Source organism: Stegostoma tigrinum, chromosome 11 (assembly GCF_030684315.1).
Source record: "Stegostoma tigrinum isolate sSteTig4 chromosome 11, sSteTig4.hap1, whole genome shotgun sequence".
NCBI classification, from domain to species: domain Eukaryota; kingdom Metazoa; phylum Chordata; class Chondrichthyes; order Orectolobiformes; family Stegostomatidae; genus Stegostoma; species Stegostoma tigrinum.
Genome location: NC_081364.1, coordinates 54903761 through 54921804, shown reverse-complemented (window position 1 = coordinate 54921804; position 18044 = coordinate 54903761). Strand labels below are relative to the sequence as shown.

At 43.4% G+C, this 18044-nt stretch overlaps 1 protein-coding gene across 11 annotated transcripts in view; it reads right to left on the bottom strand.

Moving 5' to 3' along the window:
- Positions 1-18044, bottom strand: part of bsnb (bassoon (presynaptic cytomatrix protein) b) — a 468557-nt gene that overhangs the window by 197815 nt on the left and 252698 nt on the right. For all 11 annotated transcript variants that reach the window (XM_048547454.2, XM_048547450.2, XM_048547451.2 and 8 more), the window contains one exon: positions 1551-2072. In XM_048547454.2, coding sequence (XP_048403411.2) covers positions 1551-2072 — 522 coding nt within the window. The remainder of the gene's footprint in view (positions 1-1550; positions 2073-18044) is intronic.

Sequence of the window (18044 nt, the reverse complement as noted above, 5' to 3'; positions counted from 1 at the left end):
AAATTGTCACATTAATAGGAAAATGTTATTAAAAACATGACAGGTGTCCCAGGCAAAAGGATTGCATGTAAATATAATGGGTCACTTGTGAATACATTTAACATACAAGTGTTATTGGCAGGCAGCAAAAGGAGTTGAGAATGATTCAATACTAATCGCAATAACCACAGCAGTCTGACAAGAGCCAAGTAACCAACAAGCTTGGTTCTGGTGCACATTAGATAGTGCAGGCTGAGTATAGGCTGAAAGAAGGCCAGAGATGGGAAAAATGCAAAATACAGCAATTGGGTGGAAGCCATATGCCACTAACAGGTACAATATCACTGTATAAATTGACATTTTGCAGATAATACAGGTCAAGGGTGATAGTCACACTCACAAAAGGTGCTGGTAGTTTTTTTTTACAATTGATGACTTTGCTGCTTTGGTGTTGCCGGTACCCAGAAACCGAAGGATTCCAGGGGAGAGCGGAGGGGCAGTTAAGCATGAAGATAGGTAGCCATGATATCTTTAAGTAATATACAGTGTGGAAAGACAGGTTACTGATGAGTAGAAGCTACCCAAGACAATGGAGTCAAATGTAGGCTGAGGGTGGGGATAATGCCTGCAGTTTTGAAGATCCAACAACAGTGTCAAGGGACAAATGAACATGAAATAGTTCTCAAAGAAAATCATTGTGTTTGTAAAGGCTGGGGAAATGAGGAAAAGCTATGGGATCGTGCACAGAGTGGGAATGGTGGAATGATTAAGATGAAGGAAGTGTTTGAGAGTTGAGTACAATGTTTAGAATAGGTCTCAATGGCATATTGGGCCAAAATCTAGGTGCCATATTTCAATAAGGCATCAAAGTCTTGGAAGATTGATTGATTGATTGATACCAGAGATGAGGGATAGTGGTTATCTGGACTGTACGAAGAAGTTGAAATTGTTCTTCTCAGAAAATAAATGTCAAATTTTATAGACATGGTTATTGAGGAGAAACTGTTTCCACTGTCAGAGAAATTACAAATTTGAGAAAATTAGCAAAAAAACCAGAGGGGAGATAATAACTTGAGAAGTGATGGACCGGAATGCACTGCCCAAAAGTGTGATGAAAAAAAATTCAATCATAATTTCAATAATAGAAAGGAAATTGCAACATATTCTTGAAAATGAACTTTATGCAGAACTACTTAGAGACAGTAAGGTATAGTATTTAATTCAATAGTGACTTCAAGCAGATAGCATAGTTAAGACTGACTGAATGGCCACCTCTGTGTTCAATTGTTCTACCAAGCAGCTGAGATAATTCAGCTGCATAATTCAACTGTTGAGACTAAAAAACTGAGTGCTTTAAATTTGGATTTGAATTACTAAAATCATCTTCATCATGAAAGAAATGCTCTACAGTTCTGGTTTCCTTCCTTAAGCTCTCAACTATATATTGCTCCAGACTCAGAGCTTGCATGATTTATTTTTGTCGCAGAGCGTTTATATGGTCACAAAACAATTCAACTTAAACTGAAATAAGTTTTGGTACTTTTCCATCACGTGCATTTTACATGACTCACCTCTTGAAGTTTTGCTTTCTGTAGTTCAGGTACTTGGGAGGTCTCCTTTGTAGAAGGGTCAACTTTTTTGTCTGTACTGATCACTTTTGATGATGCAGGTACTGTGGTGCTCTGTATTGCAGGTTTTGGTTTCTCCCTTGGTGACTGTGATTTGTTTGGGATCGTAGTCTGGGCCTCGCTGTGCCCGGGATGCATTTGCTGAGCATGTTGCTTATCCACAACCATTGGACCTTGTTGTTTCGTTTGCATGGGTTGTCCCAGTTTAGCAGTTGGTGTTTCCCTACGTTGAGATAATTGTTGACCCGATGTTACGGGGACCTTCTGCAGCTGGACAGGGCCTGCTTGCTGTTGGCTAGCCCCTTTTCTTTGTTGCACACTGACAACTGTTTGCCCTGTTTGATGGTGTGGTGACATTGATGGCTGTTGCTTTGATACTGGTGATGGAACAGGAAGTGGTGCATCTCCCAAATTTCCAGACATCAGTCGTTGGGTCTGACAGTTCAAACAAAGCCATTCATTTTTCTATAAGGCACAGACAGACAAATACAAAGAATAGGGTTAACCATAGTAATACATATATGTACTTACGTATTAAAAAATAAATTATACAGCAGCCAAACAATGAATTTGTGATTGATCTGTGCTGGATATTCTGAGCTTTGGTGTCACCAGTTATACCACTAGTTACACATTTCCAGCCTGAAAATGTTCGTCTGATCCCAACTCTCCAATTTCTATTAGTTACCCAATCCTCTATCCCTGCTAATATACTATCTCCACCACCACGGACTACTATCATATTAAGTAGTCCAATAGCACCTTATCAAATATATCATCTCTGCTGCTTCCTCAGTTTCATGGGCACAGTACTGACTCACACATTTCGAAATAAAATGACAATCCAAATGGATATAAACCAGAACATAACAACACATATTCATATTTTTAAAAATGTATCTTTTGTTTCTCTTTTGTCACATTTCTCAATATTCACTAAATGTAGGGAGTGACAGTCACTCCAATCTTGAGGTGAGGGTTTCAGTAAAGTACGACTGCAATTTTTATTCTTTGGGCATTTGAAGTGAATCATAATGACTAAAGTTGACTTTGCCTGGAGACAGCAGCTTGAGGTATGGGGCATGTCTGTCACCAGTGCTGATGGTAGTTAAAAATGATAATTACACAAAGTATACTAAAACACTGTCAAGATTACTAATTTAAGGATGTTGAATCCTCCAATGTTTTGGGGACCAAATAACAGTAATAAATAGTTGACAGCTGGGTATTTTGCCTTGGTAAAAGTGGACATGGAACGGTGGCTTATTTATTGCAGTGACATCCACGTCACATTGCTGAGCTTCCTACGTCTACCCATTGCAGTACAGGGCCAGACAAAGTTTTTCATTCCTACATTTTTGATACTTTTGGCTAATTTTCACAGCATCTTTGTTAACTCGAGAAAAAGAGTTACAAATGTAACCCCTCCAAGTAAAATAAGCATAATATAACTGACAATCTGGCAGAATAATCTATCCGTTAACCATGGGTGCGATGAATTCAATTCTCATTGACTGCCTCGAGCAAAGTTCAGATACTTTTCATGGAATTGCTAACATATCAGCTGGACTGTCACATCATCAAATTAGTCTAAATTGTTAATGAGGATTTCACAAATCCAAAAATAGTTGGTTGCTTCAATTTCAGACTGTTCCACAGGACAAAACAGATGAAATTACCTATGCACTGATCCCAGAAAAACCTGGGTGGTTTGGACAGAGGTTAGTCTCTTTCTTTCCACCTCACAGTACAAAACAGTCAAACTCTCAAAACAGATTGATAAATAGTCTGCTCTTACTGCAGTGAACATGTCTACATAACATTCATTTAAGTTTTTAACTAACAATGTTGAACGTGGAGAAAGGTCGGTGGCTCTCCAAAGACGTCGCCAGATCCAACAGTCCTTTTGTTATGCCTGCATAATAGGGAGCTCTCTATAAAATTACTTAAAGGTGGGTTCAGAATCGTGCAATCGAGATGAACGATCAATCTATTATTGTCGTATTGTATCGCTTATTGATGAATTTCATCTCCCTCCAGTAATGGCATCTTCAAAGCAAATATGAAGAAGTCTACAAGATCACAAAGTGTGGAGCTGGATGAACACAGCAGGCCAAGCCGCATCTTAGGAGCACAAAAGCTGACATTTCGGGCCAAGACCCTTCATCAGAAAAGGTGGATGGGGAGAGGATTCTGAAATAACTGGGGGGGGGGGGGGGGGGGGGGGGGGGAGGCGGACTGAAGATGGATAGAGGAGAAGATAGGTGGAGAGGAGAGAATGGATGGGGAGGTGGGGGGGGGAATAGATCAGTCCGGGGAGGACGGACAGGTCAAGGGGTCGGGATGAGGTTAGTAGGTAGGAAATGGAGGTGCGGCTTGAGGTGGAAGGAGGGGATAGGTGAGAGGAAGAACAGGTTAGGGAGGCTGAGACAAACTGGGCTGGTTTTGGGATGCAGTGGGGGGATCCCCCTTTTCTGATGAAGGGTCTAGGCCCGAAACGTCAGCTTTTGTGTTCCTAAGATGCTGCTTGGCCTGCTGTGTTCATCCAGCTCCACACTTTGTTAACTTGGATTCTCCAGCATCAGCCGTTCCCATTATCTATGAAGAAGTCTACAATCCATCCAGCCACCTGGCAGCTCATTGCTCTTACATACATCTAGAAACTGCTTTTTTGTCTAGCTTTTGAGTAAGGCTGATCAGCAAGTCCAATGGATACAAAATTTGGACCTTTCATTATGTCTGGTGTGCATTTTATTGGCACATTTCCACTGGCTAAGGATGACTATTCTAGTCCCCTTTCTGGGTTTAATGATATCTATGTCCTGGTTGGGGCCTTGCAACACTACCCGACAGTCACATTGTAAATCGGACAAGTAATTCAGAATCCTACAATGTGCACGCCATTGATCAGCTTGTACTTCGAAGGATTCGCGCTGTATGGTGAGGTAACATTTATAATTAGGTTTATACTCATGCCTTATAGTGACTGCATCTATATGGGCTGCTGAAGATACACGAAAGTGATGTTCTTTTCATCCATAACTTGTCTATGACTGGCTCTGCACACCATGAACTAGTGAAATGGTTGAATGAATTGCTACAGCCACTCCAAGCAAGTTGTCCATTTCAATAGTGAAGGAATATTTCACACTTGCGAAGATCATTCAGATCTTGCGTATTGATAGTAATGCAATATGTATGATTTCATTTCATGTTGCTAGCATATTCACCAATGTAGAACTGCACTATTAAGAAGCTATCGACACCTGCCTGCATTAATATATTGTAGTGATTTCAGACTCACTGCTATTGCATGAATCAATATTCATTCAATTTATGAACTCAGTAACCCAGCTGAGATAAATTTCATTCACGTCATGGCCTTGGAATCCCCTCTAAGCCTAAAACTCCCACATACTTTGTTGGATTCGGTGATAAATGCATCTTCAACGTATTGACACCTAACCTCCTAATCCTTTCATATTTCTGATATATTGTTGCTATGATTGCTATATCTCAAATCAGAGCAACAGGTTCTCACAAGACATAATGAGGTCCTGTACTTAAATTCACATTTGAAACAGAACAGGCAAATGAGCTCCTTTTTCTCGATGTCCTTGCTAACAGCTCAGCTGGAATTCTCTCCTATTGTCTACCACAAACATCCTTTCAATGTTCATTACATGTATTGGGAATACCACAATTCCATGCGTTATACGATTTGTGTGATTGGTACCCAAGTATATAGGGCTTGAGACATTTTTTCATAATTCAAACAATGGTGAAATAGGGTGCATCAAAGCAGTCCTGTAGGATATTGAGATCTTTGAATAGGTTACTTGTTGCTGCATATCTTGTAAACTCACGGAAGACCTGCAGACAGTAGCTCTTGCTGGTCCTTAAACACCCAGACTATTTTAGATTACCCTTAAAAGGGAAGGTATCTCAAAAGATTGAGTAACAAGTCAAGCTAGCCGTTTCGCACTATGACAAAAAAGTAACAATGAATGGTGTTCACCATTAACTTGATACTGTTATCAAGCCAGAAGACATAATGCTTATCATGCAAATGATCAATATATGATATTCAGTGTGGGTATGTTATTGGGTTTGTGGGCTGTACGACCTACAGATGGAAGGTCTGTATCAAACCTCTCCACCATTTGGCTGTTGGTAAGAAGATATTTGTTGACTGTACCCAACCAGTACATGCAAAACTAGCAGGTTTTGAGAAGATTTGTAGCTCAGGTTGAGGTTCTGGATGTGAGTTTGCTCGCTGAGCTGGAAGGTTAGTTTTCAGATGTTTCGTCACCATTCTAGGTAACATCATCAGTGAGCCTCCAATGAAGCGTTGGTGTTATGTCCCGCTTTCTATTTATCTGTTTAGGTTTCCTTGGGTTGGTGATGTCATTTCCTGCATTGGTGATGTCATGTCCTGTTCTTTTTCTTAGAGGATGGTAGATTGATTTGGAGCCAATGTGTTTGTTGATGGAGTTCCGGTTGGAATGCCATGCCTCTAGGAATTCTCGTGCGTGTCTCTGTTTGGCTTGTCCGAGGATGGATGTGTTGTCCCAATCAAAGTGGTGTCCTTCCTCATCTGTATGTAAGGATACGAGTGATAGTGGGTCATGTCGTTTTGTGGCTAGTTGATGTTCATGTATCCTGGTGGCTAGCTTTCTGCCTGTTTGTCCAATGTAGTGTTTGTCACAGTTCTTGCAAGGTATTTTGTAGATGACGTTCGTTTTGTTTGTTGTCTGTATCGGGTCTTTTAAGTTCATTAGCTGCTGTTTTAGTGTGTTGGTGGGTTTGTGGGCTACCCTGATGCCAAGGGGTCCGAGTAGTCTGGCAGCCATTTCGGAAATGTCTTTGATGTAGGGGAGAGTGGTTACGGTTTCTGGGCCCGTTCTGTCTGTTTGTTTGGGTTTGTTGCTGAGAAATCGGCGGACTGTGTTCATAGGGTACCCGTTCTTTTTGAATACGCTGTATAGGTGATTTTCCTCTGCTCTGTGTAGTTCCTCTGTGCTGCAGTGTGTGGTGGCTCGTTGGAATAATGTTCTAATGCAGCTCCATTTGTGGGTGTTGGGATGGTTGCTCCTGTAGTTCAGTATTTGGTCCGTATGTGTTGTTTTCCTGTAGACGCTGGTTTGAAGTTCCCCATTGACTGTTCGCTCTACTGTGACATCGAGGAATGGCAGTTTGTTGTTGTTTTCCTCCTCTTTTGTGAATGTTATGCCAGTAAAGGGTATTATTGATGGTCTTGAAGGTTTCCTCTAATTTGTTTTGTTTAGTGATGACAAAGGTGTCATCCACGTAGCGGACACAAAGTTTGGGTTGGATGGTTCAATGGGGAACTTCAAACTAGCATCTACAGGAAAACAGAGCCGGATTCCCCTGCCTTCATACCCCCAACGTGGGGGATGCCACCCAGAAGGCAGCACGGACGGTTTCCTGAGCCCAGAGAGCATCCAGCAGTTAGCCCAGACATAGGCATGAAGGGACAGATGGAGGGGCTGGACCTTGGACTTGGGGAGGGTACTGCGGTCACTGCCCACAATGGGGGTACGAGTTGCGAGCATTAATGTGCGCAGCGTCAAGTCCACCGCAAGATGTGTATCCACATTGGCCTACCTGACCACCGTCAAGGCAGACATCCTGTTTCTGCAGGAGTGTGGGATACCACACCTCAGCAGGTACGGGAAATGGAGGGGCGCCTGGACCTGTGGGCCTTCGATCTGGTTGGGGGTAACGACTGTCACTCCTCGGGCCTGGCTATTCTGCTGCGGGGGCACAACTTCACCATCTCTCAAGTTCAGGAGGTGGTGGGGGGGTGCCTCCTAGTGGCCGATGTCACCTACAGGAGCGCTCCCCTGATGCTGATCAACGTGTACGCCCCAGTGGTACGGAGTGAGCAGTTGGCCGTCCTGCAGCGGCTTCCACCCCTGCTGGCTATGTCCAGGCCGGTCATCCTAGGCGGAGACTTCAACTGCATCATTGATGCAGATGGAAGATCCGGCGTGGGGACAGCAGATGGGGGGAGTCAACTGGACGTCATGTCCAGATTCCTGATGGGCATGGTGAAGGATGCCAAGCTGCTCGACGTCTTCAGCACTCCTGCAGGTGGAGCGCAGCGGAGATACACCTGGTCGCGGCCAGACGGGTCTATCCGCTCAAGGATAGACTTCCTGTTTGTGTCACGGACGTTCTCGGTCAGGTCCACCGGCGTCAAGCCGGTATTCTTCTCTGACCACTGCCTCCTGCTGGCCGACTGTCACTTACAGGATGACCAGCAGGTCGGCAAGCGGACGTGGACGCTCGTCACGACTCTGTTGACCCCAAAGAACGTCGAGGAGCTTAAGAGGGAGTACGCTGGTTGGAGAACCGTGAAACCCCTCTTTGAGTCTCCGGGTGACTGGTGGGAGACAGTGAAGGAGAACATCAAGAGGTTCTTTGTCCTCAAGGGTGTTCGGAAGGCGAGAGAGAGGCGGGCAAGGCTGTCGCGACTCCAGAAAAGGGTGCAGAATCTGCTCCTTCTGCAGTTGATGGGGGTCGATGTCACGGAGGACCACCGCGAGGTGAGGAACCAGCAAGCCTCGCTCTTCGCCGTGGAGGCCTCCAGGATAATCTTCCGGTCCAGGGTCCACTCCATGGAGCAGGACGAGATGTGCTCGCGTTTCTTCTTTCAGAAGGTGCACAAAAAGAGCTCTGTGCTTAGCCAGCTGAAGGAGGACGACGGCTCGTTGATGTCGTCTTGGCCCGACATTTTGAGGCTCAGCAGATCCTTCTATGCCGCACTGTATGACGCGAAGCCCACGGACAGCACGGCCTCCGAGTCGTTCCTGTCGTCTATCACGGAGGTCTTAGACGACAGCATGAGGGAGTGGCTGGACCGGCCAATATCCCTGGACGAGCTGACCAGAACCCTCAAGTCCTTGGAGAGGAATAAGACTTCCGGGAGCGACGGCTTACCGGTCGAGCTGTATTCCGCTCTGTGGGACCTGGTCGGCCAGGACCTGCTGGAGGTGTACGATAGTGCGCTTCGGGCAGACGAAATGTGCAAGTCCATGAGGAAGGGCATCATCACCCTCATTTACAACAGGAAGGGGGAGAGGGAAGAAATTAAGAATTGGCGTCCCATTTCACTATTGAACGTGGACTACAAAATCCTGGCCAAGGTCATAGCCAACCGGGTCAGGTCTGTCCTGGAGTCGGTGATTCACCCTGACCAAACCTGTGCTGTGCCGGGCAGGAAGATCGCTGAGAGCCTCACGCTCATCAGGGATACGATCGCCTACGTGCAGGACAGGCGGTGGACACCTGCCTTGTCAGCCTGGACCAGGAGAAGGCCTTCAAAAGGGTCTCTCATGCTTACATGAGGGACGTCCTCTCCAAATTGGGCTTCGGGGAGGGCATCCGCAATTGGATCCGGCTGCTCTACACAAGCATCGTTAGCGCAGTCTCGATCAATAGGTGGGAATCGGACAGTTTTCCCGTCAGATCTCGAGTCAGGCAGGGCTGCCCGCTCTCTCCTGCCTTGTTCATGTGCTGTGTAGAGCCCTTCACCGCATCCATCAGGAAGGACGTGAGCCTGAAGGGCGTGACTATCCCAGGCAGCGGAGGCCTTCAGGTCAAGACCTCCCTGTACATGGACAACGTTGCCGTCTTCTGCACCGATCGTCGGTCGGTGAGTAGGCTGTTGGACATCTGCGGCCAGTTTGAACTGGTCTCGGGTGCCAAAGTCAATAGGGGTAAGAGCGAGGCCATGTTCTTTGGGAAATGGGATGACCGCTCCTTCATCCCCTTCACCGTCAGGACAGACTACCTGAAGGTGCTGGGTGTTTGGTTTGGTGGAGCTGGGGCGTGCACTAAGACTTGGGAGGAGCGTATCACCAAACTGAAGCAGAATCTGGGCAGGTGGATGCTCTGGTCCCTCTCCATCGCAGGTAAGAACCTGGTTGTCAGGTGCAAGGGTGTTTTGGTACTGTTCTATGTGGCGCAGGCCTGGCCTATTCCCTGGACCTGTGCTGCTGCAGTCACCCGGGCCATCTTCCACTTCATTTGGGGGTCAAGGATGGACCGGGTCCGCAGGGACACCATGTACAAAGACCTGGAAAATGGGGGAAAGGGCGTACCGAACACCACCCTCGCCCTGATGGCTACCTTTGTGTGCGGGTCCATCAAGCTGTGCGTAGATCCTCAGTACGCAAACACCAAGTGTCACTACTTACTGAGGTTCTACCTGTCCCCGGTGTTGCGAAGGATGGGCCTGGCTTCGTTGCCGCGGAACGCTCCGAGTAGTTGGACCGTCCCGTACCACCTGTCCTTCGTGGAGAAATTTTTGAAGGGAAACACCTTTGACCACAAGGCCGTCAGGCAGTGGTCAGCACGTAGTATCCTCGAGACCCTTCGGGGAAAAGGAGAGGGTGGATCCCGTCGTGTGGTTCCCCACGCAGACTGCCAGAGTCGTTTGGCAGAATGCCTCATCGCCAGAACTTTCAAACAAGCACAAGGACATTGCTTGGCTGGCGGTGAGAGGGGCTCTGCCAGTGAGATCCTTTATGCATGCCCGGAATCTCTGCGCCACTGCACACTGCCCTCGAGGTGGCTGCGGGGGGGATGAGACTGTCTATCACCTCCTTCTGGAGTGTGCCTATGTGCAGGTGGTCTGGAGGGGGATGCAGTGGTATTTGTCGAGGTTCGTCCCGAGCAGCTCCGTGACACGGGACTCTGTGCTGTACGGGCTGTTTCCCGGGACGCACACCGAGACCAACATCAACTGCGCCTGGAGGACCATCAATACGGTGAAAGACGCTCTTTGGTCTGCCCGCAACTTGCTGGTCTGCCAGCTGAAAGAACTGACCCCGACCGAGTGTTGCAGACTGGCGCACTCCAAGGTCCAGGACTACGTGCTGAGGGACGCGCTGAAGCTTGGGGCAGCCGCTGCCAAGGCGCGGTGGGGAAAGATCGCCGTATGAAACCCCTCATCCAGAATAGGAAAAAGGGCCCTATCTGGTAACTGGGCCCAGCTGGCGCCTTCCCCAACTGGTCAGGGGGCCAACGGGGACTGTGCGGGGAGACGACTGCCGGGGTATTTGCTTTGCTTTGTTTTTTTTTCTTCTTTGTTTTGTTTTTGCCTTTAGTTGGTGTACGTACCCCCTGGGTAACCCGGAGCGGCTTGCATGACTGGGTAGGTGTATAAATGTTTTTTTTTGTACATTCTATGAATAAAGTATATTTTTTCAAATAAAAAGTGACGAAATGTCTGAAAACTAACCTTCCAGCTCAGCGAGCAAACTTACATCCAGACATGCAAAACTCTCAGTGTGGTGCCTAAAATTAGATGTGATTTTGCAATTGGACCACATATAACACCCTTTTTCAGTCTGGCCTACATTGGCCTCCAGATTCACAGCAATGTAGTTGAATCTTAGCTACCCTCTGAAATGGGTCATTCGATTCAAGTGCAATTTGGGATGAGAAACAAACACAGGTATTGCCAGCGATACTTATATGACATGAAAAAAGATGAAAAAAAGTGTACTCAATTATAACACTGATTAGACTGCTAGTCTCCAAGGGGGATGTTAGGAAAGCCAAGTTCCATTCAATGCAGTGTCAGATTCTGATCAATACATTGCAGAAGATGGTACAAGTGATTCCTGTAGTTATATAAAAAGAAATACAAACAGCTGAGGTCACTCAATGGATGGTTCCTTTTGTGGACAAGCACAACTGGGAGAACTGGATGAATTACAGACTATTACATGCAGGCATACCATGTGTGCATCTTTTCTTCATGTTCTGTCACAGGTTTCAAAAAAAAACGATACTGTGCAAAGTTAATGAAGCATATTATGAAGCACATGGTGACTCATTAGAAATGAGACAGAACAGTCGCCAATGACAGCAGTGGGCATCAGTACTTGACAGTGTGCATTTTGAGCACAAATCAATGAAAAGCATTTGCAGCCTTTCTTTTCAGAAAAATGAGACATTTTCTGATGATTACTGCTTCAGGGAGGCAGGGAGGTTAAATGATCGTCTTGTGGTGAATCACCAGCATACAATGTGAACAATGTTTCACACTTCATGCTTAATAATATAAAAATGGTGACATCGGCTGTTTCGACAATTCTGACAGAGACAAAAGAGGAAACGAAGAGAAAGGGTAAAATAATCTTGAATCTAAAATCAATCACAAATTTTGAGAAGCAGAAGACTGTGTGCATAAATCAGCAAAGCAAGAACAATAGCAAAAGAGCAATCACACCATCAAATCCCATCCTGGCAGCGTGGAAGTTGTGAATCATATTACAGTGAGGGCTGTAATCAAGAATATCAATAAGCAGTGAGTTTCATTAAGTTTTGCCATCTTCTGCCAAATCCATCTTCCAACAGACAGTGATTAAGTGTACACATTTGCATGGTGGTACAGTGATTTAACAACCGCCTCAGATGAGCAAATGTTCCCTGTGTGAAGAAGTCAACCTTAGGACTTGTCATATATGTGGGTTTGAAAATCTACCACAAGGCTAAGACAGCCAAATGTGGATAGACAATAGATAGACAATAGACAACAGGTGCTGGAGTAGGCCATTCGGCCCTTCGAGCCAGCACCACCATTCATTATGGTCACGGCTGATCATCCACAATCAGTATCCTGTTCCTGCCTTATCCCCATAACCCCATAGGATTGTCTCTTTTTCATAACTTTCAGTTGCCTGTATTATGTAATCTTAAATCCAGAGACGTACTTAAAGGAAAGCTGGATGAACATATTAGGGAGAAAGGAATGAAAGGATTTTCTGATTCAATGAAACAAAGTGGGTTGGAAGGCAATTCATGTCAGTCATAAGCACTGGCAAAGATCAGTGGCTTTAAATGGCTGTTTCTGCAGAATAAATAACATAAGATATATAGTGCAAAATTACATGTAATTTCATGTAAAATTTAACATAAATCAACATCAACAAAGGGCATAAAATGGAGTAAGCTATTTAACTTCTCAGGCCTGCTTTGCTATTCAGTAAGATTATACTGCATTTGTGCAGATCACAGGTCATTCTGTGCAACTGGCTGCCAAAATACTCAACTTTCTTGATGATCAAAAACCTCTCTTACTCAACCTTGAAAATAATCAATTGCACTCAGCGTAAAGAAATACAAAGTTTAATATTTGCTGACAGAAGATGCACCTCTTCATCTAGTTAAAGGGAGATATCTTAGTTTGAAGTTACACCCCTGGTTCTAAATTCTCTCATGAAGGGAAATGTTCCCCGAGCATCCACACTGTACTGGGGGGCTTGGGCTACAATGGCTGTGTGCCTGCCTTTGGGGAAGGAGGTCTGGGTTCAAGCTTCACTAGAGCCGGAAATGTTTCATACTGTGTCGAAATAGATTGATTCAAAATACTCCTAAATTCCACTCAGCATAGGCCCACCATACTTAATCTTTAATCATTAGAAAAGCCTTTCATTCCAGGAATAAACTCAGTCAACCTTCTCTGAACTGCCTCCAATGTAAATACATTCCTTTTCAACGAAGTAGACCACAACTATATGCAAGTGCGGTATCACCAATGTCCTGTAGTGTTGTGATATTACTGCCTTGTTTTTCTATGACTTCATTGCAGTGAAGGTCAATATTCTAGTGGCATTCTTAATTATCTGTTGTACTCACATGATACCATTTTGTGATTTATGTACAAAGATATCCAAATCTCGTCAATCACAGTATTACACAATTACTTTAAATTTCACTAATAGTCAATTTTCTAATTCTCCTTCTCAAAGTAGGCAATTTCACTACTTACAATTGATCTGTCAAGTTTTTACATACTCACACGGCCCAACTCTTTTTTAGCTACTAACGGCATGCAGACGTTACTGGCTGGGCTGGCATTTAGTGTCCATCCCTGGTCGCCCTCGAAAAGATGTGCGTGAGCTGCCTTCATGAACGACTGCTGTCTGTTTGTTGTGGGAAGACCCACATTGCTGTTAGGGAGAGATTTTGACCCTGTGATGCTGAAGGAACAGCAATACAGTTCCAAGCCAGAATGGCGAATGACTTGGAGGGGAGTTTGTAGCTGGTGGCATTTCCATGTATCCACTATCCTTCTAGACAGTAGTAATCATGCGTTTGGAAGCTGCTGTCTAAGAAGTAATGGTAGATTTCTGCACAGTGGTGAAGGAAATTAATGTTTGTAGATTTGGTGCCCATCAAGCAATTCTTTGTCCTGGATGTGTTGGAGTTGCACTAATTCAAGTAAGTGGGGACCTTTGAATCCCGCTCCTAACTTGTGACCTGTAGGTGTTGGGACAGGCTTTGGCGATTCAGGGTGAGAGTTAATTGCTGTAGGATTCCTAGCCTGCGACCTGCTCTCGTTGCTCTTTTGGCTAATCCAGTTCAACTTCTGGTCAATGGTAGCCCTGAGGATGTTAAAAACAGGGAATTCAGTAATGATAATGCCACAGTACTTCTTTTAGCTAGTCTAGTTCAGTTTCTAGTCAATCATAACCCTAAGGATGTTAATAACAGGAGATGCTGTCATGATAACACCATTGTCAGGCCTAACTTGAAAACTGTCCAGATCTTGCTGCATTTGCACAAGGACTGCTTCAGAATGGGCAGTATCAAATGCTAGCCCAGCCGGTGAAGCTGAATGAATTAAAAAGGTAGAGCTTTTAGGAGATGAAGCTATTGAAAGGAGATTGACAAATGGGGACATAAAGTATAATTTGAGATGGTGACAGGAAGGATGGATGGATGAGTTAGGTAGTATGGTGTAGAATGTAGGGAGTAGAGTTTTACATGGGCTAAAGTTTATTGATAGTGGTGAATCAGTCAACAAAAGGGAAGGGTCAAAGCTGATTTTGGAGTAAAACAGGATTCCACAGTGGCTGCTGTAATATAAGAAATGTAGCAGCAAATTTGCTCACAGTTAAATCCTGTAAACTGCATTACTCTAACGACCGGATAATCTGCTTTAATTGCATTGAGTGAAGTATCTATTATTTTTCATTTAATTATAACTTGCATTTATTGAAAGAAAATGTGTTGGAAAAAAACCTTCAAATTCACTTCAAGTATACTTCATTGGCTGTAAAATACTTTGGAATATCATGAGATATTGTAAGTAGTTTTATATAAAGGTGATTTTTGACCAGGACACTAAAGATCTCTCTTGCTGTTCTTCTATATTCACCTGGGGTAGACAAGCCATTGGTTTAATATCTTTTCTGAGAGGTAGCACACAGGACAATGTGGTGTACCCTCAGAGCTCCAGTAGATTATCAGAGTAGATTATGTTACAAACCTACTGAGTGGAACTTGAACCCTGGAGCAAGATTATCATCGCCACCATAGCCACAGTTTCCATTTTCTGGAAGTAACATGGAAAAGGAGTTTAATGAGACTTAGTACCAGAGAAAAGAAACTTGAAGTCATCACAATCCCAAATTGGGTGAAAGACTTAGAATTCCTGATCAGATCTTCCTACAGTGCAAATGTTTTCTTTGGGCCAATTTTAGTTTTGATGTATTTTAATGTTGGCAGCTGCCTCCTGCTCAGACGCTGCGAGTTAATGTGCATCATACGGTCAATGTGTAATTGTGTTCAAACTGAAAGGTGAACAGTCGGTATCTGAAAATTTATTGAGGAATAAAGGGCAGTAGATTACCACAAAATTCAATTACCAACATATTTATTTTTAAACTGATACAGATTGGTAAAAAAAATGGTAAAATCAGTTTAATTTTAAGGAAATATTAAGCAACAAGTAAGTATCAAACTAGTAAGATATTGTCAATAACACAATCAACGTAGAAGGTACCTCTTGTTATCTTTTAACACTTAATCATAAAATCCTTACAGTGTGGAAACAGGCTATTCGGCCCAACAAGTCCACACCAACCCTCTGACCAGAATCCCACCCAGACCCATCCCCCTTCCCTATCCCTGTAACCCTGCATTTCCAGTTGCTAATGCACCTAACCTAAATATTCCTGGACACTATGGGCAATTTAGGATAGTGAATCCACCGAGCTTGCACATCTTTGAACTGTGGGTGGAAACCACAGCACCCAGAGGAAATCCACGCAAACATGGGAAGAATGTGTAAACAGCATGCAGACAGTGGCCCGAGGATGGAATTGAACCTGGGTCCCTGGTGCTGTGTTCACAACAGTGCCAGCCACTGAGGCAGCGTGCTGAAATCCTATAAGATTTTGTGACCTCATTAAAAAAAAGGCAGCAAGTATTTTCTGCTACACATGCGGTAATCATATTAAATTATCATTTATACAATGCGCCAAAGCATGAAATTTTCTGTAATTCACGTTCAGCAAACTGTCTTTCGTGATCAGATTGACCTTGGACTCAGACTGCTGCAAATGGTATTGACCTATGAAGTAATGGAGTCCCAAGGCATCTTAATTTAACTCTGTAGAAACAAAGAAAGAGGCTATGTAGCCCATCATAGCTGGATGGACTGACAAAGAGCCATTCTAATCCCACTTTTGAACCTTTGGTCCATAGCCATGTGAGTTAAAGCACTTCAAATGAACACACTTCAAATGAACATCCAAGCTTTTTATTAAATACATTGAGAACTTCTGTCTCCCCCACTCTTTCAGGTAAATGGCCATCCATTTATCTTTGTTGTAAGATAAGAAAAATGCTGCTGATGCCAGCAATATAAAAGAAAAACACAAAATTGCGAGAGAAACAAACATATATGTGGTGGGAAAGGCAGCAGAGGAGTCATATTGTATTCAAAATGTTAAGTCTGTTTCTGTCTCCCTTCAGTAACAGAGGACATTCAGTGCCTTGAGCCTGTCCCAGTATTCAACACAATCATGACCGACTGAACGTTTCATCACCTTCTATTCATCCCATAACTTTGTAGGCCACTGCTGATCTTCAACCTCTTCCTTGAATGTATTCAAAGACTTCATTTTAACGTTTGTTACTTGACCACAGCATGTTTTCCACTAACATGACCTCAAGCACTCAGAACATGGGACACTAAACCAACAACAAATGAATTTAGACAAAACAGTTCAACTTCCCACTTTATTGGGCAGAATTTTGTTTTCAAAACCTGCTTGATGGTCTCAACAATGGTACAAAATTTACCAGGTTGTGTTATATCTTCTCCAGTTTCCTTTGACAATTCCATTACAACTGCAAGCTTGGGCAAAGATTAGGTACAAACTTAATTCAGGCCCTCACTAAGTAACTCAAGGTCACACATAAAATGGCACACAGGATTCTCTCCCCAAAAGTAGTTTATTTCTAGTTTTTGCTCACAGTCATCTTTTATTGACATAGCTTTGAACTAAATCTTACCATACACACGTGTGCAATTGTTCACCAGTGTTTTACCTCATTTTGCTACAATTATTTTGTGCTCAAATGTGCTGTGCTGTGCCTCAAACTGCATTTTTTTTATGTTTCAAAGAGAAAGGATAGAAGAACTGATCACGGAGAATTAAAAAAAGGTGAAAATCAGTTGCTAATGAGGAATGGGAATGAATAAGAGAAGATGGAAGTACCAGCCATTGTCATAAAGACTGTGAAAATCCATCTGTCCAAAGGAAATGTTTTACTGTAGTGGCAGGGAGCAGGTACAGATCACATTAGCCATTTATTATAAAGAGAAAACTCAGTTTATACTGGGGATAAATGAGTATTTCAATCATTTCTTTCATATTGAAAGGATCATTTAATTTTCAAGTCAATACCTTTTCACTGAATCCTGACAAGTGGTTATGCAAGACCTACTTCCCACTAATTTTACATCTATACTGTAAAACATATTTGTACTGCACAAATTTAATGTGCAGTCGACAATAGTGGTATATTTCTGCCAGTAGAAGTTGACAAAACTATTTAATTGATTATTGCAACAAGGAGCTAAAGCACCATATATAGCCATGTATCCACAACTTGAAAATTCACCATCTGATAGTCAACTATGCATAGTGTACTAGTATATAAATTTATAAAATAATGTGGATGCCTCATTTCGTTTACACTTATTTGTCACCTTACTTGGTAACAGTGATGTGATAGTAAATACCAGCAGACACTATTACTATTATACAAACGCCTTTTTTTTATTTGAGTATTAAAGTAAATGTCAGAGGAGTGGTAACTGATTGTGGAGAAGATCAGTGTTGAGGCAAATTGCTACCTAATATTCACAATCTCAATCAGAGTTTTTGGCTTAAAATTGGCAATGTGGATTGCAGTGATAGAGATTCTAATTTAACTCCTTCATTAGTGAAATCATTGAATTCCATACAATTGAGTGATCAAAACTGCAAGTAAGAAAGTTAGCAATTTTAGCAATTCTTCTTGTTTTTCCTTTTCTAGAAAATATAGTTCAAAATCACATGGAAATAAATTAGATTGACCTTCTGTACATTTGGCAAGTTT